General features: G+C 52.8%; 3 protein-coding genes across 5 annotated transcripts; all 3 read left to right on the top strand.

The window, feature by feature from the left end:
• Positions 1 to 2359: 2359 nt before the first annotated feature.
• On the top strand, positions 2360 to 3350 carry RETN (resistin; the record flags this gene model as incomplete). The annotated part of the gene is made up of 3 exons (XM_081232656.1): positions 2360 to 2477; positions 2835 to 2912; positions 3211 to 3350. 3 exons carry the CDS (start codon positions 2360 to 2362, stop codon positions 3348 to 3350), a joined length of 336 nt encoding a protein of 111 aa, XP_081088782.1.
• A 6451-nt stretch (positions 3351 to 9801) lies between these two features.
• MCEMP1 (mast cell expressed membrane protein 1) lies at positions 9802 to 12422 on the top strand. 2 transcript variants are annotated; one of them, XM_081233158.1, is made up of 7 exons: positions 9802 to 9917; positions 10211 to 10294; positions 10811 to 10933; positions 11088 to 11138; positions 11215 to 11340; positions 11622 to 11690; positions 11813 to 12422. In XM_081233158.1, the coding sequence occupies exons 1-7, from the start codon at positions 9845 to 9847 to the stop codon at positions 11827 to 11829; spliced, it is 543 nt and encodes a 180-aa protein (XP_081089284.1). In that variant the 5' UTR covers positions 9802 to 9844; the 3' UTR covers positions 11830 to 12422. The 2 variants fall into 2 exon arrangements, with proteins under 2 accessions (XP_081089284.1, XP_081089283.1); XM_081233157.1 differs by lacking the exons at positions 11622 to 11690; positions 11813 to 12422 and having other exon boundaries at positions 11215 to 11558.
• Positions 12423 to 13268: 846 nt separating this feature from the next.
• On the top strand, positions 13269 to 15504 carry TRAPPC5 (trafficking protein particle complex subunit 5). 2 transcript variants are annotated; one of them, XM_081232921.1, is made up of 2 exons: positions 13269 to 13312; positions 14857 to 15504. In XM_081232921.1, exon 2 carries the CDS (start codon positions 14869 to 14871, stop codon positions 15433 to 15435), a length of 567 nt encoding a protein of 188 aa, XP_081089047.1. In that variant the 5' UTR covers positions 13269 to 13312; positions 14857 to 14868; the 3' UTR covers positions 15436 to 15504. The 2 variants fall into 2 exon arrangements, with proteins under 2 accessions (XP_081089047.1, XP_081089046.1); XM_081232920.1 differs by lacking the exon at positions 13269 to 13312 and adding an exon at positions 14517 to 14730.
• The last annotated feature ends 4825 nt before the right edge of the window (positions 15505 to 20329 follow it).

Here is a 20329-nt window from a genome sequence, read left to right as displayed (position 1 = left end):
TGTGCCCTTTTCTTTAATAATTAAAGCAGATGCACAATGTAGTTTTCATAGGCCACAAGCAGGCTGTTTTAGCTAGCACAAAATTCACGTTAACTCATGTATAAGCCAGAATGACTTCCCCAGACCTCAATATGTGAACATTTCTTTATCAGGCCATATGTAACTCTTTCCTGCTACTGAACTAAGGGTTTTCAAACTGAGTCCCTGGGGAGCTCCAGGAGGTTCCACACATTCTCTCTGCTTTTCACCCTGCCTGTAGTTAGAGCTGCCCACTTCTTTTGCATCCTTCAAAAGCTATTTTTTAAAAAAGTTTTAACATATTTATTGGAGTATAATTGCTTTACAGTGTTGTGTTAGTTTCTGCTGTATAACAAAGTGAATCAGCTATATGCATACGTATATCCCCATATCCCCTCCTTCTTGCGTCTCCCTCCCACCCTCATCCCACCCCTCTAGGTGGTCGCAAAGCAGTGAGCTGATCTCCCTGTGCTCTGCAGCTGCTTCCCACTAGCTATCTATTTTACAGTTGGTAGTGAATATATATGTCAGTGTTACTCTCTCACTTCGCCCCAGCTTACTCTTCCCCCTCCCTGTGTCCTCAACTCCATCTCTACGTCTGTGTCTTTATCCTGTGCCACCTCTAGGTTCATAGCAGCATCCTTCACAATAGCCAAAAGGTGGGAACAACCCAACTGTCCATCAACAGATGACACACAAAATGCGGTATGGACATAAAATTGAATATTAGCCTTAAAAAGGAATGAGGTTCTGGGCCTCCCTGGTGGCGCAGTGGTTGAGAGTCCGCCTGCCGATGCAGGGGATACGGGTTCGTGCCCCGGTCTGGGAGGATCCCATATGCCGCGGAGAGGCTGGGCCCGTGAGCCATGGCCGCTGAGCCTGTGCGTCCGGAGCCTGTGCTCCGCAACGGGAGAGGCCACAACAGTGAGAGGCCCGCGTACCGCAAAAAAAAAAAAAAAAAAAAAAAAGGAATGAGGTTCTGATCCATGCTACAACATGGATGAATCTTAAAATGTTATGCTCGGTGAAATAAGGCAGGCACAAAATGATAAATATTGTATGATTCCACTTATTTGCTATATGAATAGGCAAATTCATAGAAATAGAAACTAGATTAGAGATTACCAGGGGCTTCAAGAAGAGGAAGTGGGACTTAGTGTTTAATAGGTAAGGTTTCAGTTTAGGATGATAAAAAGAAAGTTCTGGAAATGGACAGGGGTGATGATTACACAACACTGTATGGCTGAAATCAAGCCATACTCCCTCTAAGGACTAGGGAAAAGTCGGTTCTTTGCTTCTTCCAGCTTCTGGTGGCTTCTGGCATTCCTTGGCTTGTGGCCACAGCATTCCAGTGTCTGCCTCAGTGGTCACACTGCCTTAATGCTGCTGAATTTACACTTGAAAATGGTTAAAATGGTACATTTTATTTTATATGTGTTTTACCACAATTTAAAAAAATCCATCCATATTGGAAACAAAACAAACCCAAACAAAGTGAAAAACATTCTTAGCTCATGAGTCATACAAAAATAGATGGTAGGCAGGACTTCCCTGGCGGTCCAGTGGTTAAGACTCCGTGCTTCCACTGCAGGGGGCATGGGTGTTCGATCCCTGGTTGGGGAACTAAGATCCTGCATGATGCTCAGTGTGGCCAAAAAAAAAAAAAAAAAAAGATGGTGGGCTAGATCTGGCCCATGGGCCGTAGTTTGCACACTTCAGTTGTCGATTATTCTATCGAAGGAATAAACCATGATTTTATCTATCTCTTCTATGGTGATAGCTTTTTGGGAATGAACATGGCATGCAGTTCTCAAACAAGGACATTATTTTGGTCACGTTTGTGTGCCCCCTCCCCTCCGTGCAAGCTCCTGTATCTCTCCCTGCCCCGTTGACTATGGTTCCTGGAATTATCCCCCAGGTTCTACCCTCTGGACCAGTCCCAGCCTGGATGTGGGAAGGGAAGGCTCTTGAAGGAGAGGCTGTGGCACCACTAGGTCCCTGGACTCTACCCTGGGGGCTTCCTTTTAGCCCCGGATGTGGGAAGGGAGGCCCAGGATGCCAGGGGTCTTAGCCAAGACAGGAAGCCCCACACTCGGAGGCCTTAAAGAGAGAGCTGAGGCAGAGGCACGTCATTCGTGTCCAAAATTGGGCCTGCTGAGTCCACGGAGAGGGTAAGTGACAGTTGCTCCCACCTTTAAGGGCAAAGCTAGGCCTCCAGCCCCGTCCCCCATGGGGACCCAGGGTTCCCGATTGCACACATTCTGTGGGCCTGACCCTTCCCAGGTTGGAGAGGGGCTGACGCAGCTGGGGTCTCTCGGTTCCCTCTTGCAGCACCTACAGGATGAAGGCTCTCTCTCTGCTCCTCCTCCCAGTCCTGGGGCTGCTGGTGTGTGGCAAGTTGCTGTGTCCCATGGATAAAGCCATCAGTGAGAAGATCCAGGAATTCATCAGTTCCCTAAGTGAGCACCCTCGCATCCAACCTCGGCAGGGGCCTCAGGGGCCCCTCTGATCCCTGACATGGAGCGAACATCAAGTCAACCCCAACTCCAACCCCAACCAAATCTCAACCCCAAACCCAACCCAACGCCATTTCCCACCCAGCTCCACCTTTAACAACAGCTCCAAACCCTCCTCCCTCCAAAACACCCACCTCAAAGCAGAATCTTGGGAGGTGATGAGCTCCCGACCCCCTGGGCCTTCCCCAGGGGCGTTTTCTTGAGCCCCCTGCCCATCTCCAAACCACCAGGGCCTGGGCAGCATGAGATTGGGGGAGGGGTAGCTCGGTTTCACAGTTACCTCGGTCACTCCTTCCATAGTTCCTGAGGCAGTAAGGGACATTGGCCTGGACTGCCGGAGTGTCACCTCCAGGGGGCACCTGGTCACTTGCCCCTCAGGTGAGTACAGAACCCGTGGTCCAGGCTCTCAGTTCTGTTCTCAGCACCCCAAAACCCCCTCCCCTACGTCCAGCCTCTATTTCTCTAGGACCACAGAGTCTCAGCCTCTACTTCTGTAATGTCCTGGTCTGCACTCCCAGCCTTGCCCCTTCCCCCAACTCCCGGACCCCATTTCCTCAGGACACTGGTGTCCAGGCCCCCAGCCTCCCCGCCGCCCACGCTGCCAGCCCCCTGGAACCCCAGGCCCGCAGCCTCTGGCTCAGAGTCCAAGCTCTCTCCTTCTCGCTCCCCCTCGCAGGTTTCGCCGTCACCGCCTGCACCTGTGGCTCTGCCTGTGGCTCGTGGGACGTGCGCGCCGAGACCACGTGCCACTGTCAGTGCGCCGGCATGGACTGGACCGGAGCTCGCTGCTGTCGCCTGCGGGCCCAAATAGCCTAAGGTTGCGCTTGCGGAGGGGCGGGGGCCTGGGGGCGTGGCCAGGCCTCGGAGGGGCGGGGTCCTGTCTCAGAAGGGCGGGGCTGGAAGTAAACCTCCGAGAAGATGATGGAGAAAGCCCCGGCCCTGTGCTGTTGTCTTCTGTGGGGTGCGGGTGACTGAACCGGCATCTTCAAAAAGAGCAAGGCGCCAGAGGGAGGGGGGTGGGGGACAGCCGTGACTTTCTTCCGCCCCATTCCCCCCCCCTCCCTTGTCCGCCACTTCTACTTCCGAAAATGGGGCCTTAACTTCCTGTAATGACAACCACACCCAAGGCTCATGGCCTTCTTCAGGAGGGGAAGGGAGTGTAACGTTTATTTACTTATTTTTGGCCACACCGGGTGGGCATGTGGGATCTTAGTTCCCCGACCAGGAATCGAACCCGTGCTCCCTGCATTGGAAGCGCGGAGTCTTAACCACTGGACCAGCAGGGAGGTCCCAAGAGTGTTACTTTTGAGGCCACCTTGACAGTCACCCTAGGGTCTCGGGCCTCCTGGGAAGTTGCTGGGCCATTCTCCCCCACTGCTCACAATGAAGCCTCATCGGGATCTGGGTCTGTACAGGACAGGAACCCCCCCGCCCCCTACCCCACATACACTCCAGGGCCTCAAGCCACCAGCAGCCCCAGGGTCAGGGTGCATCCCTGAATCCATTGCTGAGTCCAGAGTCCTGAGCGCCATCCCTCACTCCCCACCTGCATCAAGGGACATTCGTACCCCTCATGAACACTCAAATATGAAAACACAGGGCAGGGGACTTGTTTGCTCTTTGGTGTATCCTGGCGCTTAGAAGAGAGCATGGCACATAGTAGGTGCTCAGGAAAATGTCTTGAATAAATAACCACACACATAGGTGAATACACCACCTAGGTACACACACTACACGTATGTACACAGTTACACATGGCCATGTGCACACACAGTACACAACCCAGTTACCACTGTCACACAAAGACACTGTGCCCACAGACACACACATGCCCACTGTGGAGAAGGACCTAGGGACACATAGACACATGTATGCCTTAGACAGACACTCGTACTTCCAACATCAAGTCCCCACCCCAGCTTGGATGACATTGGTCTCAGTCTGGAGTCAAAGCCCTAGAAGGCAAATCCTCAGCATTGCTGTGGGCACAAATCCAGGTGATTCAACGTCCGGTTTCCTGAGAATCTTAACCCAGGGGTCTCAAAATCCAGCCCCTGAGAGATGCAGACAGAGACTTCAGAACACTTAGTGCCCAGTCATTTTTAAAATTTATTTATTTATTTATTTATTTATTTATTTATTTATTTATGACTGTGTTGGATCTTCGTTGCTGTGCACGGGCTTTCTCTAGTTGCAGTGAGCGGGGGCTACTATTCGTTGCGGTGGGCGGGCTTCTCACTGTCCTGGCTTCTCTTGTTATGGGGCACGGGCTCTAGGTGCACAGGCTTCAGTAGTTGTGGCACGTGGGCTCAGTAGTTGTGGCTCGTGGGCTCTAGAGCTCAGTCTCAAGTAGTTGTGGCACACGGGCTTAGTTGCTCCGCAGCATGTGGGATCTTCCCAGGCCAGGGCTCGAACCCATGTCCCCTGAATTGGCAGGCAGATTCTTAACCACTGCGCCACCAGGGAAGCCCCAGTACCCAGTCTTAAGAGGGACCCAAGACTTAAATGTCACAGACCCCAGCAGCACACAGAGGCTGAAGAATGGGTGACAGGGCGGGTTTGTGGTTTTCAGGATGTTTTGGACTCTCTTCCCACTGACAACCACCCCCTATGATGGTACACCCATCTGTCTGATCATGGTAGTCATGAGCTGAGATCACACAAACACTTCTGGTGCCCATGGAGCCCACCAGACCCCAATCCAGGGATTCCCCTCCCAGGTCCTCCCTCCTCACCCCACCTTCTACATGGGGTTGGAGTGGGACCACTGAGTCAGAAGAGTGCTAAGGACCAGAGAGGGCGAGTGTAGTACCTTGTCCATCCCGCTCCCTCACTGTCCCCTGACCCTGATGCGAGTGCCTCTTTGTCTCCAAGACCCACAATTGTCCCCCTGTATCTGGACCCCAAGAAGAGCCTCTTTAGAGGTCTCAGTTCCAACACAGTCATCCTCCTGTCTCAGAGTGCAGACTTTGACAGGCAAAGCCCCTTCTTAAGCCTCTTTCTTCATTTGCCAACTGCCCAGCCCCCTGTAGTAGCCAAGACTATGCTAGTTGCAGGTGCCGCAGACCCTCCCCCCCCCGTCAAGCTAGCTCGAGCAAAAGTGGAAGGACAGGGCTTCCCTGGTGGCGCAGTGGTTGAGAGTCCGCCTGCTGATGCAGGGGACGCAGGTTCGTGCCCCGGTCTGGGAGGATCCCACATGCCGCGGAGCAGCTGGGCCCGTGAGCTGTGGCCGCTGAGCCTGTGCGTCCGGAGCCTGCGCTCCACAGCAGGAGAGGCCACAACAGTGAGAGGCCCGCATACTGCAAAAAAAAAAAAAAAAAAAAAAAGTGGAAGGACATTTCTGGATTATGTAACTGAGAGGCTCAGGGTTAGAACAACAGACTCAGGTATGGCTGGATCTAGGGTCTCAGATAATGTCTCCAGGACCCGACTCCCTGTCAGGTCTGCTCTCCTTAGTGTTGGCTTCACTCTCAAGCAAGTTCTCCCCTGTCACAGCACCAGGCTTATATCCTGGCAGTCTGACAGAGGGGAAAAAAGAGTGAATGCCCTTTTTCTTGGTTAACCCAATAAAAGCCTCAGGCTTGGGGACTTCCCTGGTGGTCCAGTGGGTAAGACTGCGTGCTCCCAATGCAGGGGGCTCAGGTTCAATCCCTGGTCAGGAAACTAGATCCCGCATGCATGCTGGCACAACCAAAATAAGCAAGCAAACAAAAGAATCCCAAAAGCCTTCGGCCTGAGTCTCATTGGTTGAGTCTGGCTCATTTTGCCCACCCCTTTGTCAAATTTTGGACTTTGATTGGCTGGGCCTGGATCATGTGCTCACCCTAAACCAATACCTGGTTAGGACACATTTTCTTTCTTAAAAGAACATTGTAACTGTTGCTCCATGAAAGGATCTGGTCAGGCAACCCCCTGGAGCCCTCTTAGGCCACCATGACATGGTTGCTTGTGGATTTCCAGTTCTGGGGCTACCTTTTTCTCAAAGTCCAGAGGGCTGGAGCCTGGTCTTAGCCTCATCGGAGCTAGGGAAACGTGTAATGCCACGGCCCCACCCCCTTTGCCTGTCCACCAGAGCAGAGCCAGTTCCCCATTGGTCCATCTCTTCTGTGGCTATTACATCAGCAGGGGCGGGGTCACATCTCTCAATGGCTGACTTCTTTGTAAGAGGAGATGGAGGAGCTGGCATCTAATCATTATTAAATTGATCGTCCTTGAACAGACAAAATTGGCAATACTTTAGGAAAGAGAACATTATCCTCACCAGCCAGATCTCAGGGACCATTCCAAAGTTATCTATAATTTAATCACATATTTTAAAGCTAAAACATACTCACTTTCCACGCATAGAAAGTTTTAAACTTATTTTTTCCAAAGGGAGTGTAACAGAGCAGGACCCTACGGGGCCTTCCCAGGACAGACACCACCTCCCCCCATGTCCTCTGCCTGCCTCTTGTCTGTAGAAAAAGTTTAGCCAAAGAATAAATTTAATCAGAGAAATGAAAACATGCAGAAGCAAAGAAGAACAGTCAAACAGGACAAAAGAATAGTTTTGCCATTCAGCAAAGTCAGGACCTTTAGTTCCTCCTCAAGGGCTATAGATAATATTCTGAGCCATAGGCTTTGAGTTGCTTAGTGGATATCAAAACCCCTACCAGGTGGGGGAAGTTAACTACGTGATGACCAGACTGTAGCCATGACATAAGCTGCCCCATCTTACACAATTTTGAGAACTGGCCTCAAGGAAATGGGAACAAACCAACCCTGGAACTGAAGATTAATTGTACTTAAAACAATCCAGATGACATTGATCACACCACTGCATGACCAACTTCAAGGTGATTGTCAGAGCCGACTCTACTGTTTCTGCATGTAGCCCCCTCCCTCCATGTATCCACCCCTGAAACTCCCCTTTAAAAGCTTTTGCCCCCTGATCGGCAGCTGGGAGATGTCTTTTGGACATGAGTCTGCCTTCTTCCCAGGTTGCTGGCCTCCTGAATAAAGCAACCTTTTCTTTTCAACCAACACTTGTCTCTCGAGTATCGGCTTTTGAGTGGTGATATGCCAAACCTGAGTTCAGTAACAGGAAAAAATTATAATATTCTAGACCAGCACTGTCCAATATGGCAGTGAAATGTAGCCAGTCCAAGTTGAAATGTGCCTTAAGTGTAAATACACGTTTGGTTTTGAAGACTTAGTACCCCCTCAAAAAAAGGTAAAATGTCTCAATAAACATGTGGTTCACAAACAACTGATTAAAAAATAGTCCAAAAACCTGAATAGACATCTTTCCAAAGAAGACATACAGATGGCTAATGGGCACATAAAAAGATGCTCAACATCACTAATTATTAAAGAAATGCAAATTAAAACCACAGTGAGATATCCCCTCAACTTATCAGAATGGCTTTTATTTAAAAGCCTACAAATGACAAATGTTGGCAAGGATGTGGAGAAAATAAAACCCTTATACACTGTTGGTAGGAATGTAAATTGGTCCAGCTACAATGCAAAACATTATGGTGGTTCCTCAAAAAACTAAAAATAGAACTAATATATGATCCAGAAATTCCACTCCTGGGTATATATCCAAAAAATTGAAAACACTAATTTGAAATGATAAATGTACCCCAATGTTCACAGCAGCATTATTTACAATAGCTGAGATACGGAAGCAACCCAAGTTTCGATCAACAGATGAATGGATAAAGAGGATGTGATATATATGTGTGTATATATGTATATAAATATACATATATACACACATACATACACACACTGGAATATTACTCAGCCATGAAAAAGGATGAAATTCTGCCATTTGCAACAACATGGATGGACTTGGAGGGTATTATGTTTAGTGAAATCGGCCAGACAGAGAAAGACAAATACTGTATGTTATCACTTGTATGTGGAATATAAAAAAAAATTTTTTAATGAATGTATATTAAAAAATAGAAACAGACTCACAGATATAGAGAACAAACTAGTGGTTACTAGTGGGGAGAGAGAAGGGGAAGGGCCAATGTACGCTTAAGGGATTAAGAGATACACACTACTATGTATAAAGTAGATAAGCAACAAGGATATATGGTACAGCACAGGGAAATATAGCCATGGAGTATAGTCTATAAAAATATTGAGTCACTATGCTGTACACCTGAAACTAACATAATATTATAAACTGACTATACTTCAATTTTTAAAAACCCTGCCAAAAATCCACATTATACTCTATCAGAAGTCACCGCTCTAGACTTAAAGAAAAACTTCCTTATATACTTTGTCTCATTTTAATCCCCAGTTCTCAAGGTCAGATAGACACAAAGAGAGATTTAAGACACCTAGACAGAGTGGAGACAGTGTGAGCGCATGAATATGTATAAGCATGCAAATGAGCATGCCATGTGTACACGTGAACAGATATGCGACTGGGGGTATTCAGGAGTGTGTGTGTGCAAGTGTGTGTGTGGGTCTGAGTAGGCGAGCAGATGTGTGGATGCGGGTGGGTGTGTTTCTGAGTGTTTCTCTGTCAGGGGTCTCCAGGTGGAGGACGAACTACTTCCGGGGTTAAGTCAAGGTGATGTCTGGCGTCAGTCCCAAATGTAGGGGTGGAGTTCCAGTGGTTAGTTCCATTGCCTCATATCCGTTCCTCTCCTCCAAGGGGCCCTGAAGAAGTAGAACTTCTCAGGGTGGAGCTGAGGGTTGGGACTAGGGCAGCGGGAAGGTAGGTGTGGGGACCTAGGAATCCTGCCTCCAAGGCTGGATGCCCCTGCCCCCAAAAGTGGGACTCTGGGGAGCCACAGCATCTCCCGTGAGAGCAAGAGGGATGGGAAGATGAGGTTTATCCAGGTAGACACACACACAGCTTCCTGTAAAGTTCCTGACCATCCTCTTTTTTAAAAAAAATTATTTTATTGACTATAATTGACATAGGACATTGCATAAGTTTACGATGTACAACATGTTGATGTGATACATTTGTATATTGCAATATGATGATCACCATTGCATTAGTTAACACCTCTACCCCAAGTTCCTGACCATCCGATTCTGTTTCTGGGTCTATGGGCATCTCTTCTTGGTCCTCCCTGAGACCTCTGGTCTCCTAAGATCCCTCTCTAGCCGGGGTTGGGGTGAGAATGTCCCAGGGTGGGAGGGTCCTGCATCCCTGAAAAGAGGAGTCTGACCTCTCCTTCCTCTCCTCCACCCCAACCCAGAGACTTCCTCATCTGCCCAGAAGCTTTCTGGCGGGTGGGGTTGTGTGTAGACAAATTGGTAGGCTGGGGACTTCGGAGGCTGAGGAAAGCTACATGAACCAGGAGATCGAGATGCAGGCAGCGGCCTTCAAAGACAAGAAATGGGGGTCCCCAGCCAATAAAGAAGGTTAGACACCTTGGGTGGGGAGGGGAGAGGTCAAGAGCTGAAAGTGGGGGCCAGAGGGTTCCTTCCCCCACCCAGAGAGTGTGTGTGTCTGTTTATCACCCAAATGTTCACTCACATCCTCTCCACTTAATCAAGATGTAGATCTTAGTTCCCCACTCCTTATCTTTACACCCAGAAGCTTGTTGCGTGCAGGGCTCCATGAATCCAGACGTCTGAGGCCCCTCTCCCACCCTCACCCCTGTCCCAGCGCTCTCGGCAGCTTTCTTCAATCACTCTCACTGACCTGCCCACAGGTGCAGATGACCCTGCCTATCAGAATATCACCTTCAAAACCCAGCACCAGCCAAAGGGCAGTCATTCACCACCCAAGAGTAAGGGTAAGCCCACTAGCCCACATCACACAGCCTTGGGAGGGGCCCATGGGAGGGACAAGGGGCAGTGTGTGGAGGTCAGGGTCAATGGTGTGGGGTGTGGTGGCATCAAGGCTTGTGTGTGACAGCGGTGGGGGGTAGCTTTGAGGAGGTGGTGATAATGATGATGTGATTGTGCCGGTGGGGGTGCTGGTGAAGGTCTGGGTGTTGGTGATGGTGAGTAGGGGACCACGTAGTGGATCGGGACAGAACCACCTAGATAGAGCTGATGAGGGTGCTGATGAGGTCCTGGTGATGGAAACAATGCTGGTAACAACGGGTATTGATGTTGGTGGGTGTTGGTGACAGGGATGTTAAGGGGGGCATGTTGGTGGCAGTGTTATTGATGGCCACAGCTGCTTATGGTATCGGGAACAGTGGGTGTAGGTGAAGAGCTGTCGCTGGTGTTACAGTCAGTGTTGATGGTCTGAGTGGCAGTGTTGGGCCCTGGAGATGACCTGTCCTGCCTCTACCCCATTCCAGCCCAGTCCAAGCCACCCTCCAACCCTGCCCAGGTCCCCCATTGGTTGCCTAGAGCCATGATGAGTCTGTATGTTCTCCTCGCTCTGCCCTGCATCGTCCTCTTAGCCTTGGTCCTGGTGAAGAGTGAGTGAGGTGTTTTGTTCTGTTTTGGTGGTGGAGGAAGGGGCTGGGGCAGCGTGGAGGGGTTCCCAGGAGCTGGGGCGGTCCAGCGCTGCTCCCAACTGCAGACCTGAGGCGATTCTAAGGTTTTCTTGCCTCCCCACCCCATCCTGAACAGATTCCGAGATGTCCCAGGAGCTGCTGGTCTTGAGAAGGGAGCTCCAGAACGGTGAGGGAAGGACCTGGGTCGGGGTGGCGGTAGGGAGAGCAGAGGTGACACAGACAACCCTGATCCACACCCTCAGTCTCCCTTTCAGTGAGAGAGTGCCAGGACAAGGAGAAGCAGCGCTGGAGCGATGTCGAGCAGGGCATTGACACGGTCAAGAGCAAGGTCCATGAAGGGAACCAGAAACTGAGGACGCTGGCGACAGGTGCCCTTATAGACCTCCACTGGGCGAATTTGCCTCCATGCCCAATATTGGGCTGGGTGCTGGGGAGTCGGGGGAGGGGACAGCGGGGGTCCCGCCCTTCCAGAGCACAAGGTTTGGAGAGGTGATGGATGTCACCCTCCAAGTCACTTGGGGAGTATATAAATGCATGGGAACTCCAAGTACATGGGCTGTGTGGCACCCCAGGTTGGGGGCTGGGCAGGGAGAAGGCTTCCAATAAAGCTAAGAAAGCCCCACTTGAGCTTTTTCCTGTCTCTCCCCAGTCTCAAACATAAACGAAATCAAGGCTACATTACAGAAAATCCTCCAGATGTTGAAGATGCCAAATCCAAGTAAGTTGGGCCCAGGGGAGGCGGATGAGGGGCTCCCTTGGATTTGGCCCCAGGTTCTCTTTCAAGAGTGGGATCTGTCTGACCTCGGGTCTCCACCTTTCACCCCCACCCCGACCCCGCAGAGCCCACACCTCAATAAAAGAAAAGACATCAAAGCCCTGGCTACACCTCGGAGGACAAGATAGCACCTCTCAGTGAAGATGGGAAATGGGGGCCCCAGCCTGGTCTGAAGCTGTGCTTCATCCCACGTGTAGAAAATCATGTGTCTTGGTGAATGTGTTGTGGAGTTGCGTGTGTGCATATGTGCTCATGTGTCGGGGTTAGCACTTCACGGAGGGCGGGTATTTCAGTGTTTCCCACAGGAGGGTGTTATGGGTGAATGTTGAAGGTGGGAGTCACAGCGAGTATGGGGTGCACCCCTATGTCACTGTACATGTGATGCACATGTGTATTTCAGCGTGTTGTGAGTGTAATGCATGTCACCGTGGGTGGCTGTGGCGACCACAGTAGTGTGTCACTGTGGGTGTGCGTGTTGGTGACACGTGTTACACGTGCCCATTTCAGCATAAACACATGTGTGTCCTGCGGGATGTTGTGTGATGGAGGTGTGAGTGGGTGGGGTGGGCACACCATGGGAATGTATCACTGTAATTGTGGGCGTGTGCCCTGTCACACCCACCCGTCACGCTGTGCCGGCCTGAACAGGTGTGTGTCAACAGGAGTGTGCCTGATTATGCCACTGAGGGTGCTCAGAGCATGGACCCGCATGTGTCCATTTGTTTCTGCCCTCACATTCCGCGATTCATGATGATAAAGGCCAAGGGGAAACAACGCGGCTTTCAGATCTGTTATTGGTGTGGCTGGGGAGCTTTGGAACCTGGTAGGGAGGGTCTGTAAGTGTTCAGACTCGGAGAATGAGAAAGGTCACACGGTGAACACGTGGACGTAATGCCAGGAACCCTGGGGGCAGGAGAACCAATGTCCGCAGTGGGTCCCAGTGTGTCCATGAATGTGTACCCTGGGAGCACTAAGTCCCTGCGCCGCTGAGTGTGTGCCCATGAGGGTCTGTGGCCTGAGATGTCCAATGTCTCCCTAAGTGTTCATGGGCCCACGAATGTATGAGCCCCTGAGTATGTACTGTGCTTGTGAATGTATCTGTCCACAGGGCATGTATTCATGAGGGCACATGTCCTTTAAGTGTACTATGCCCACGGCTCATGGATGTACGTCCTCTGAGAACTTGTGCCCACGGACATGCGCATGGACCCTAAGACAAGTGGACATGTTCTCATGGGCATACGTGTGCCCCCGAGACAAGTAGACATATGCCCAAGGACGCACATGTTCCTAAGACAGAGGCGTGTGCCCATCATCAAATGTGTGCTCCTGAGCAGATGCACGACCCGTGCCGCTGTCCCCTTGATCACGGGCCAACCAAGGCCAACCAGGCCCCTGGCCCGGGCCGCACCCCTCTGTAGGGTCGCACGGACACGCGCACCCCCGTGCGGCCACTCTCGGGAATCACAGAGCGCGCCCCGCCCGTCCCGCCTCGGCGCCTGCGCACGCCGGGCCTTTTACGGCGCCGTAAAGCAGCTCGGCCGAATTGGCTGCCGCAAGTCCCGGTGAGACCCCGCCCGTCACCACCCCTCCCGGCGCCGTGCCGCGTCCGTTCCCCGACCCCTCTCCGCGGGTTTGGGTCCTGGGTCAGGGTCTCGGCGTCCACGATCCCCGGAATACCTCTTCGGCCCACCCCGGGGGACCACGAGGAGGGTGGGCTCCTTCCCGATCCCTCTGCCTGGTCCAGGCCGGGGCCGGGGTCGCGGGATCCCGGTCTTTCCACGGCTTAGCTCACCAACCGCATGGCAGGCGGGTGGAGGGGTCTCAACACTCCCCCCTCCCCTCTCGCGCGCTGGGCAGTCCCCATGTAGGCAGCTGCGCACCGGGGCAGGGGCGTCCTGGAGCTCTTGAGATTCCCCTCCCGTGGTCTTTTCATCCCCCACGCAGACCTGGTTGGGGCCCTCTCAGCATCCCCAGACCCTTCCGGCTTCTGGCCAGGTGCCTGCGTAGTGGGGGCGGGGTTCTCAGTTACCCCTACCGAACCCACCCTTAGCAGGGGTGTCTCAGAGACCTTGGGATTCCCCGCCCCGCCCCATCCGCTGCCATTCCCATCGCTGATCCACATTTTTTTTTCTTTTTTTTTTTTTTGGTCTCAGCACCCACTAGGGATTTTCTCCCAGCAACCCCCTTCCGGGTCTCTCGCCACCGACAGCTGTGGCTTCACGCCCTGTGATGGGAGGATCACTGCCCCCCTTCCTGGCTCCCCTAACCCCCGGGTCCGACAGTCCGCCGCCTCCCTCTTTCCACGGTGCAGCTACCTTTCTGGAAAGCACGCGGGTGGGGGGTTCCCAACGCCTTCTCTGGCTGCCCCTCCAGTCTTTTTACAAACGCAGGCCCACTCAAAGAGGCATGCTTCGTGCATGACAAATTGGTGCTGCCCGAGGGTGCGGGTTTGGAAGGGTTCCCAGCATCCTCTCCTGGCTTGCCCCATGTGTCTTGCCTGTTCCCCAAGCCCCCAACCCTCCTGGCCGTTGGTCTCCACACACCCCCTACTCCTCTCTCCCAGTTTCTCTGACTTTCCGCAGGGGAGAGGCAGGGAAGTTCTCTTCACCCAGGGAAGTCAGCGCTGTCGCTGCTGGAGCGCATGGCGGGGGGAGGGATAGTTGCAAGTGTACTCTCACGGCCCCCGTCCTCGTCCCCTTCCTGCCCTAGGTTTGACGCCTCCCTCCCCGCGCACTAGTTTTCTGGTTACTCGTACAGGCGGCGGAGGGCTTAGCACGGTGCTTTGAACGCACAAGGATCACCTGGAACTCGAGGGGGTGGTTTCGAGCGCCCCCTTCTGGTCCTCCTCTTGTCTCTCCTCCCACCTTCCCCCTCCACCCCTCTCCCTCCCAAATCCTCTCCTCGCCTAAGGTACAAGCCTACCCCCTCTCCCGTTTGGCCGTCGCTGGCTAGGCGTAACGGAGGTATGCTTTACGCTCAGGTGGGTACCTCCTTTCCTTCTACTCATCTCTTCCCACGTGGGAAATCACTGATGGAGTGCACAGGGAGGTGGTAGAGAGGGGCTCCTTCCCGCCTCTGACACCCACGTTTTCTCGTCTCCCCGCAGGGCAGCGGCGGCATGGAGGCGCGCTTCACGCGCGGGAAGTCGGCGCTGCTGGAGCGCGCGCTGGCCCGGCCGCGCACCGAGGTGAGCCTGAGCGCCTTCGCGCTGCTCTTCTCCGAGCTGGTGCAGCACTGCCAGAGCCGCGTCTTCTCTGTGGCGGAGCTGCAGGCTCGCCTGGCCGCGCTAGGCCGCCAGGTGGGCGCCCGTGTTCTGGATGCGCTGGTGGCTCGCGAAAAGGGCGCCCGGCGCGAAACCAAGGTGCTGGGCGCCCTGCTCTTCGTTAAGGGCGCCGTGTGGAAGGCGCTCTTCGGCAAGGAGGCCGACAAGCTGGAGCAGGCCAATGACGACGCCCGCACCTTTTACATCATCGAGCGGGAGCCGCTCATCAACACGTACATCTCCGTGCCCAAGGAGAACAGCACGCTCAACTGCGCCAGCTTCACGGCTGGCATCGTGGAGGCGGTGCTCACGCACAGTGGCTTCCCCGCCAAGGTCACGGCGCACTGGCACAAGGGCACCACGCTCATGATCAAGTTCGAGGAGGCGGTCATCGCCCGAGACCGGGCCCTGGAGGGCCGCTGATTCCGCCCCCCCACCCCAATCCTTATAAAGGATGAAGATAGCCCCCTTCCCAAGCGTGTCTTGTGTCTTGTGTGAGGGCCTCAGAGATCCGCTCAACACCTTGACCCGGGAATTCCCTGGCGGTGCAATGATTAGGACTCGGCGCTTTGGCACTTTCACTGCCGAGGGTGTGGGTTCAATCCCTGGTCAGGGAACTAAGACCCCGCAAGCCCCGTAGCGTGGCCAAACAAAACAAAAACACCCACCTTGACCCAGGCCCCTGCCTCAGGCTGCTGAGGGATGCCAAGGCCCAAGCGTGTTTATTTATTATTATTATCTTTAAAAATATTTTATTTATTTATTTATTTATTTGGCTGCTCCAGGGTCTTAGTTGCGGCATGCGGGATCTAGTTCCCTGACCGGGGATCGAACCCGGGCCCCCTGCGTTGGGAGCGCGGCGTCTTAACCACTGGGCCACCAGGGAAGACCCCCGAAGTGTGTTTATAGTACAATGGGGAGGTGGGGTGGGGGCAGAGGGAAGATAAACCAGGCCCAAGGAGCTGCTGGTATGGCTGCAGTAGGGAGAATGCTGGCACCTTCCGGAATCGCAGCTGGAGGCCATCCCCCGGCTGAGGAGGTGGGTGTGGGGGGAGTATCAGGGTGGAGAGATCAGGCCAAGGGAGACTCTCTAGACCAGGGGCTGGCACACTTTTTCTGTAAAGGACCAGAGGGTGAATAGTTTGCGCCCAGCAGCCTCTGTCCAACTACTTTGCGCTGTAGACAGCAGTAGGTTAAGGAGTGGGTGTAGCTGTGTGTCTAGAAAACAGACAGAGGGTGGTTGTTTGTCAACCCTCCACACCTTTTTTTTAAAAAATTTATTATTTATTCTATTTTTGGCTGCGTTGGGTCTTCGTTGCTGCACACGGGCTTTCTCTAGTTGTGGCGAGCGGGGGCTACTCTTCGTTGCAGTGGGCGGGCTTCTCATTGCGGTGGCTTCTCGTTGCAGAGCATGGGCTCTAGGCGCGCGGGCTTCAGTAGTTGTGGCACGTGGACTCAGTAGTTGTGGCGCACGGGCTTAGTTTCTCCACGGCACGTGGGATCTTCCTGGACCAGTGCTCGAACCCGTGTACCCTGAATTGGCAGGCGGATTCTTAACCACTGCACCACTAGGGAAGTCCCCAACCCTTTTTTTTTTTTTTAAACCCTTGCTACTCAAAAGTGTGGTCCCGGGCCTCGGTGTCAGCATCCTCCAGGAGCCTGTCGGAAATGCAGACCCTCAGGCCCACCCCAGACTACCCTCTCAGAGCCTGCATTTTAGCGAGGTCCCCAGGGGATTCCTGTGTGCAAACTGGGGCGGCTGTCCCCCTCCACCCCCCAAGAGTTTCCAATGCTGCAGATCTGGGGTGAGCCGGGGATTTGCATCTCTAACAAGTTCCTAGGAACTTCTGTTTACTCCAGGGGCCTCACTTTGAGAACCCTGGCCTGAGAGACCTGGTTCTCTAGGGGAAACAGGCGGGTTCACTTGAAAGTCATCTGGGTGCTTAAAATAGTTTGCGGTTCATCTCTAAACACATGATCCCATTACCTGAACACACGTTCCTTGTTGACAAAGGAAAGTAACTACATTTCAGGCAAACTGCCCTTTTGACCACCACCCTTGGTCTCTTGATCACTCCTCACACTTCCCGCCACCCCAATGAAAGCCCTTCAGGACTTTGGAGGGGAAAATTTCTTCACACTTTCGCTTCCCCCCTCACGCCCTTGGCCAAGACCTGAACAAGTGTGTTTTGTTTGTTTTGTTTTTTTGCGGTTCGCGGACCTCTCACCGCTGCGGCCTCTCCCATTGCGGAGCACAGGCTCCGGACGCGCAGGCCCAACGGCCATGGCTCACGGGCCCAGCCGCTCTGCGGCACGTGGGATCCTCCCGGACCGGGGCACGAACCCCCGTCCCCTGCATCGGCAGGTGGACTCTCAACCACTGCGCCCAGGGATTCTCGGCGGGGGAGCACCCTGGGCCAAACTCCTGGATGGGCTGCTTTCCAACTCCAGGGTTGATGCTCTGCCTCTCCGGAAGACGTCCACCTGTGCCCCCATGTTCCACCTACCAACCAGGGCTAGGCCAGGCTGTCCACCGAGCAGGGAGGAGCCTGGCTGGAATGTCCCCGGACCGTGCACTCCAAGAGAGCAGGCACCGTGTTACCTCATTTGTCATGCTGTGTCCCCAGCTTGAGGACAGGTAGCCCTCAGTACATGTCTACTGAATGAATGACTCTGGTGGCCTGAGGCTGTTCATTCTGGGCCCCCAAATGTCCCTCTCAACCTTGATCAGGGCTAATTATGGGGACCTGAACCTACTGCATGTTTTGCTGGGTGACAGGCGAGGAACATTTTTAGCAGGGGAGAAAGTTGTCAGGTGGGCAACAGAGAGAGGTCACTGGGGGCCACTGGGTGGGCAAAGATGGCAGGAGGCCTGCGAGGTGGGGACCCTGGGGGACTTTCTTGGAGGCCAGGTGGGGGTGGGGACACTACGGGGGGCTGTCACCTGGTCCAGGAGCCAGAGGAGGTGGCCTGGGGCAGTGGCAATGGGGATGGAGAGAAGCAGGTCGGTTTGAGATGAGATAGCCTTTATGATGGGAGGGACGTGGGGGTGGGTGCTTGGAAGATGCTGGGCGGTGAGGACACAGGAACGAGGAGAGAAAGTTTGGGAACAAGTCCTGCTGGGCTGTGGGGAGGCCACAGGACGGGGTTCTGGATAGAGGCTGGGCCTGTGATGGAATCTGGAGCTTCAGAGCTTCTAACAACTCTGCAGGCCCAGGCGCCCCAGCCCGAGGCCATACTGGTGCCCAGTGGCCCTACATGTTCTAACTGGGACTCAACGACTTGTGTGATGCTAGGTTCCTGCCAAGACTCAATTTAGACACCCACACAACACACACACATGCCACAAAAGCGCAAATCGACATGCAAACACATCCACACAACACACATACAAAGATTCAGACAGGGCTTCCCTGGTGGTGCAGTGGTTGAGAGTCCGCCTGCCGATGCAGGGGACATGGGTTCGTGCCCTGGTCCAGGAAGATCTCACATGCTGCAGAGCTGCTAGGCCCGTGAGCCATGGCCACTGAGCCTGCACTTCTGGAGCCTGTGCTCCGCAACAGGAGAGGCCACAGCGGTGAGAGGCCCGCGTACCGCAAGAAAAAAAAAAAAAAGATTCAGACACACGGACAAACAGCACTATCCAACCACAGATACCTACACAATGCAAAACTGCACATGCCCCACGTGCACACAGACACAACCCAGAGGCATCTACACAACACACACAAAGATACAGACCACAGGATATCACCAAACCACACACGTACACAACGCATACACTTAGATATACACACACAGACAAATACACAGAAATGCACAGAGGTACACACAACACACACACAAATTAAACAGAGGCAACACACAGTGGGACTACAGATGCAAGATAGACGCACCCAATGTGCACACAGATACACACAACGTAATCACATGCACACATAAACACAAACGCACATATAAGCGTACCAAACCATACACACACAAAACGCACATAGAGACACACACCACAGATATGCAACACACACGCACACGCACAAGTACACGGTCATACAGACACACACGTACGCCCTCTACCGGTCTTCTGCAGAACTGTTTCCAAAGAGGGCTTGATGGACAGAAGCAGGGCCCTCCTCCAGCAGCCCTCCTGTTGGAGGAGGGGAGGAGGGCTGGACTTGGCCCTCCTCCCCCCACCCCCCATCCCCCACAAGCCTCAGTTTCCCCTTAGGACCTCTCCCTCCACCTCTGTACCACCGTCCGGCTTCAATCAGCCCCAGTCCTTGCTACTTCCCACATCTCTGTGTTCAGCCCCGTGCATCTCCTGTGCATCGTTCGTTCATGCGACAAAAAACTCATCAATAGTCAATCTAAGAAAGAAACGGAGAATTTTATTGGAGCCAACCTGAGGATTATAACCTGGGAGACAGTCTCTCAGAGAGCTCTGAGGGCTGTTCCGAAGAGGTAAAGGGGGAGGCCAGTATAGATGTGATTTTGGAGAAGGGGAGTTCGTGCAATCGACCAGTCATCTTATTAATTTTTTAACTTTAACTTTTTTATTTTTTTATTTTTGGCTGTGCCACGTGGCATGTGGGATTTTAGTTCCCCAACCAGGGATGGAACCCACACCCCCTGCATTAGAAGCACAGAGTCTTAACCACTGGACCACCAGGGAAGTCCCTCATCTTTTTTTTTTTAATTTTATTGAAGTATAGTTGATTTACAATGTTGTGTTAATTTCTGCTATACAGCAAAGTGACTCAGTTATACATATATATTCTTTTTCATATTTCATATTTGAGTACTCATCTTGGTAGAAGGTTGCTGCTGTTCTCGAGGAACAGATATCTTAGTTAATGGTTTTAGTGGTTTCCTAAGGATGGGATGATGCAAGAAACTGAGTTCATAAAATTGTCTTCTGGAAATCTCTGTCTATCCGATGGCCAGTTCTGCCAATTTTCCTACAGCACAAAGTGCCTCATCCTGATCTTCGCCCTGAATTTCTTGTTGTAGGTCGGCAACTGCAGTGGCTAATGACTTGATTCTTGTAGAACTGGATGGTGGGCAATAAACATTCTTTGTTTTACAATCCCCTCCCTTTCGGTCTTAATTTTGACCAAAGTTTGGGAGGCATTTCGTGACCAATTTGTCCCATGGTGCTAGGAATGCTCATTCCAGGTCTGGCAAAGATTTCATGGATAGAGCCACTCAGTGTGCTATTAGTGGACTGTTACAGTAGCCAAAAGCTTCTGGACTACCTCTCTTACTAGCTCGTTATGGTCCAGGAAATGGTTCCCTCTGTTGCTTCTTCCCATAGCTAGAG

The sequence above is a fragment of the Mesoplodon bidens genome (assembly GCF_964165515.1).
Source record: "Mesoplodon bidens genome assembly, chromosome: 4".
NCBI classification, from domain to species: domain Eukaryota; kingdom Metazoa; phylum Chordata; class Mammalia; order Artiodactyla; family Ziphiidae; genus Mesoplodon; species Mesoplodon bidens.
The sequence above is the reverse complement of the archived record's forward strand: the minus strand, read 5'-3'. Positions and strand labels throughout refer to the sequence as shown.

Excerpts from the sequence above, each read along its gene's own strand:
- MCEMP1 (XM_081233157.1), top strand. The coding sequence starts at position 9,845 with ATGAACCAGGAGATCGAGATGCAGGCAGCGGCCTTCAAAGACAAGAAA. Across the intron at positions 10,295-10,810 it reads TTCACCACCCAAGAGTAAGG|CCCAGTCCAAGCCACCCTCC; the intron begins GTAAGCCCACTA and ends ACCCCATTCCAG. Across the intron at positions 10,934-11,087 it reads AGCCTTGGTCCTGGTGAAGA|ATTCCGAGATGTCCCAGGAG; the intron begins GTGAGTGAGGTG and ends CATCCTGAACAG.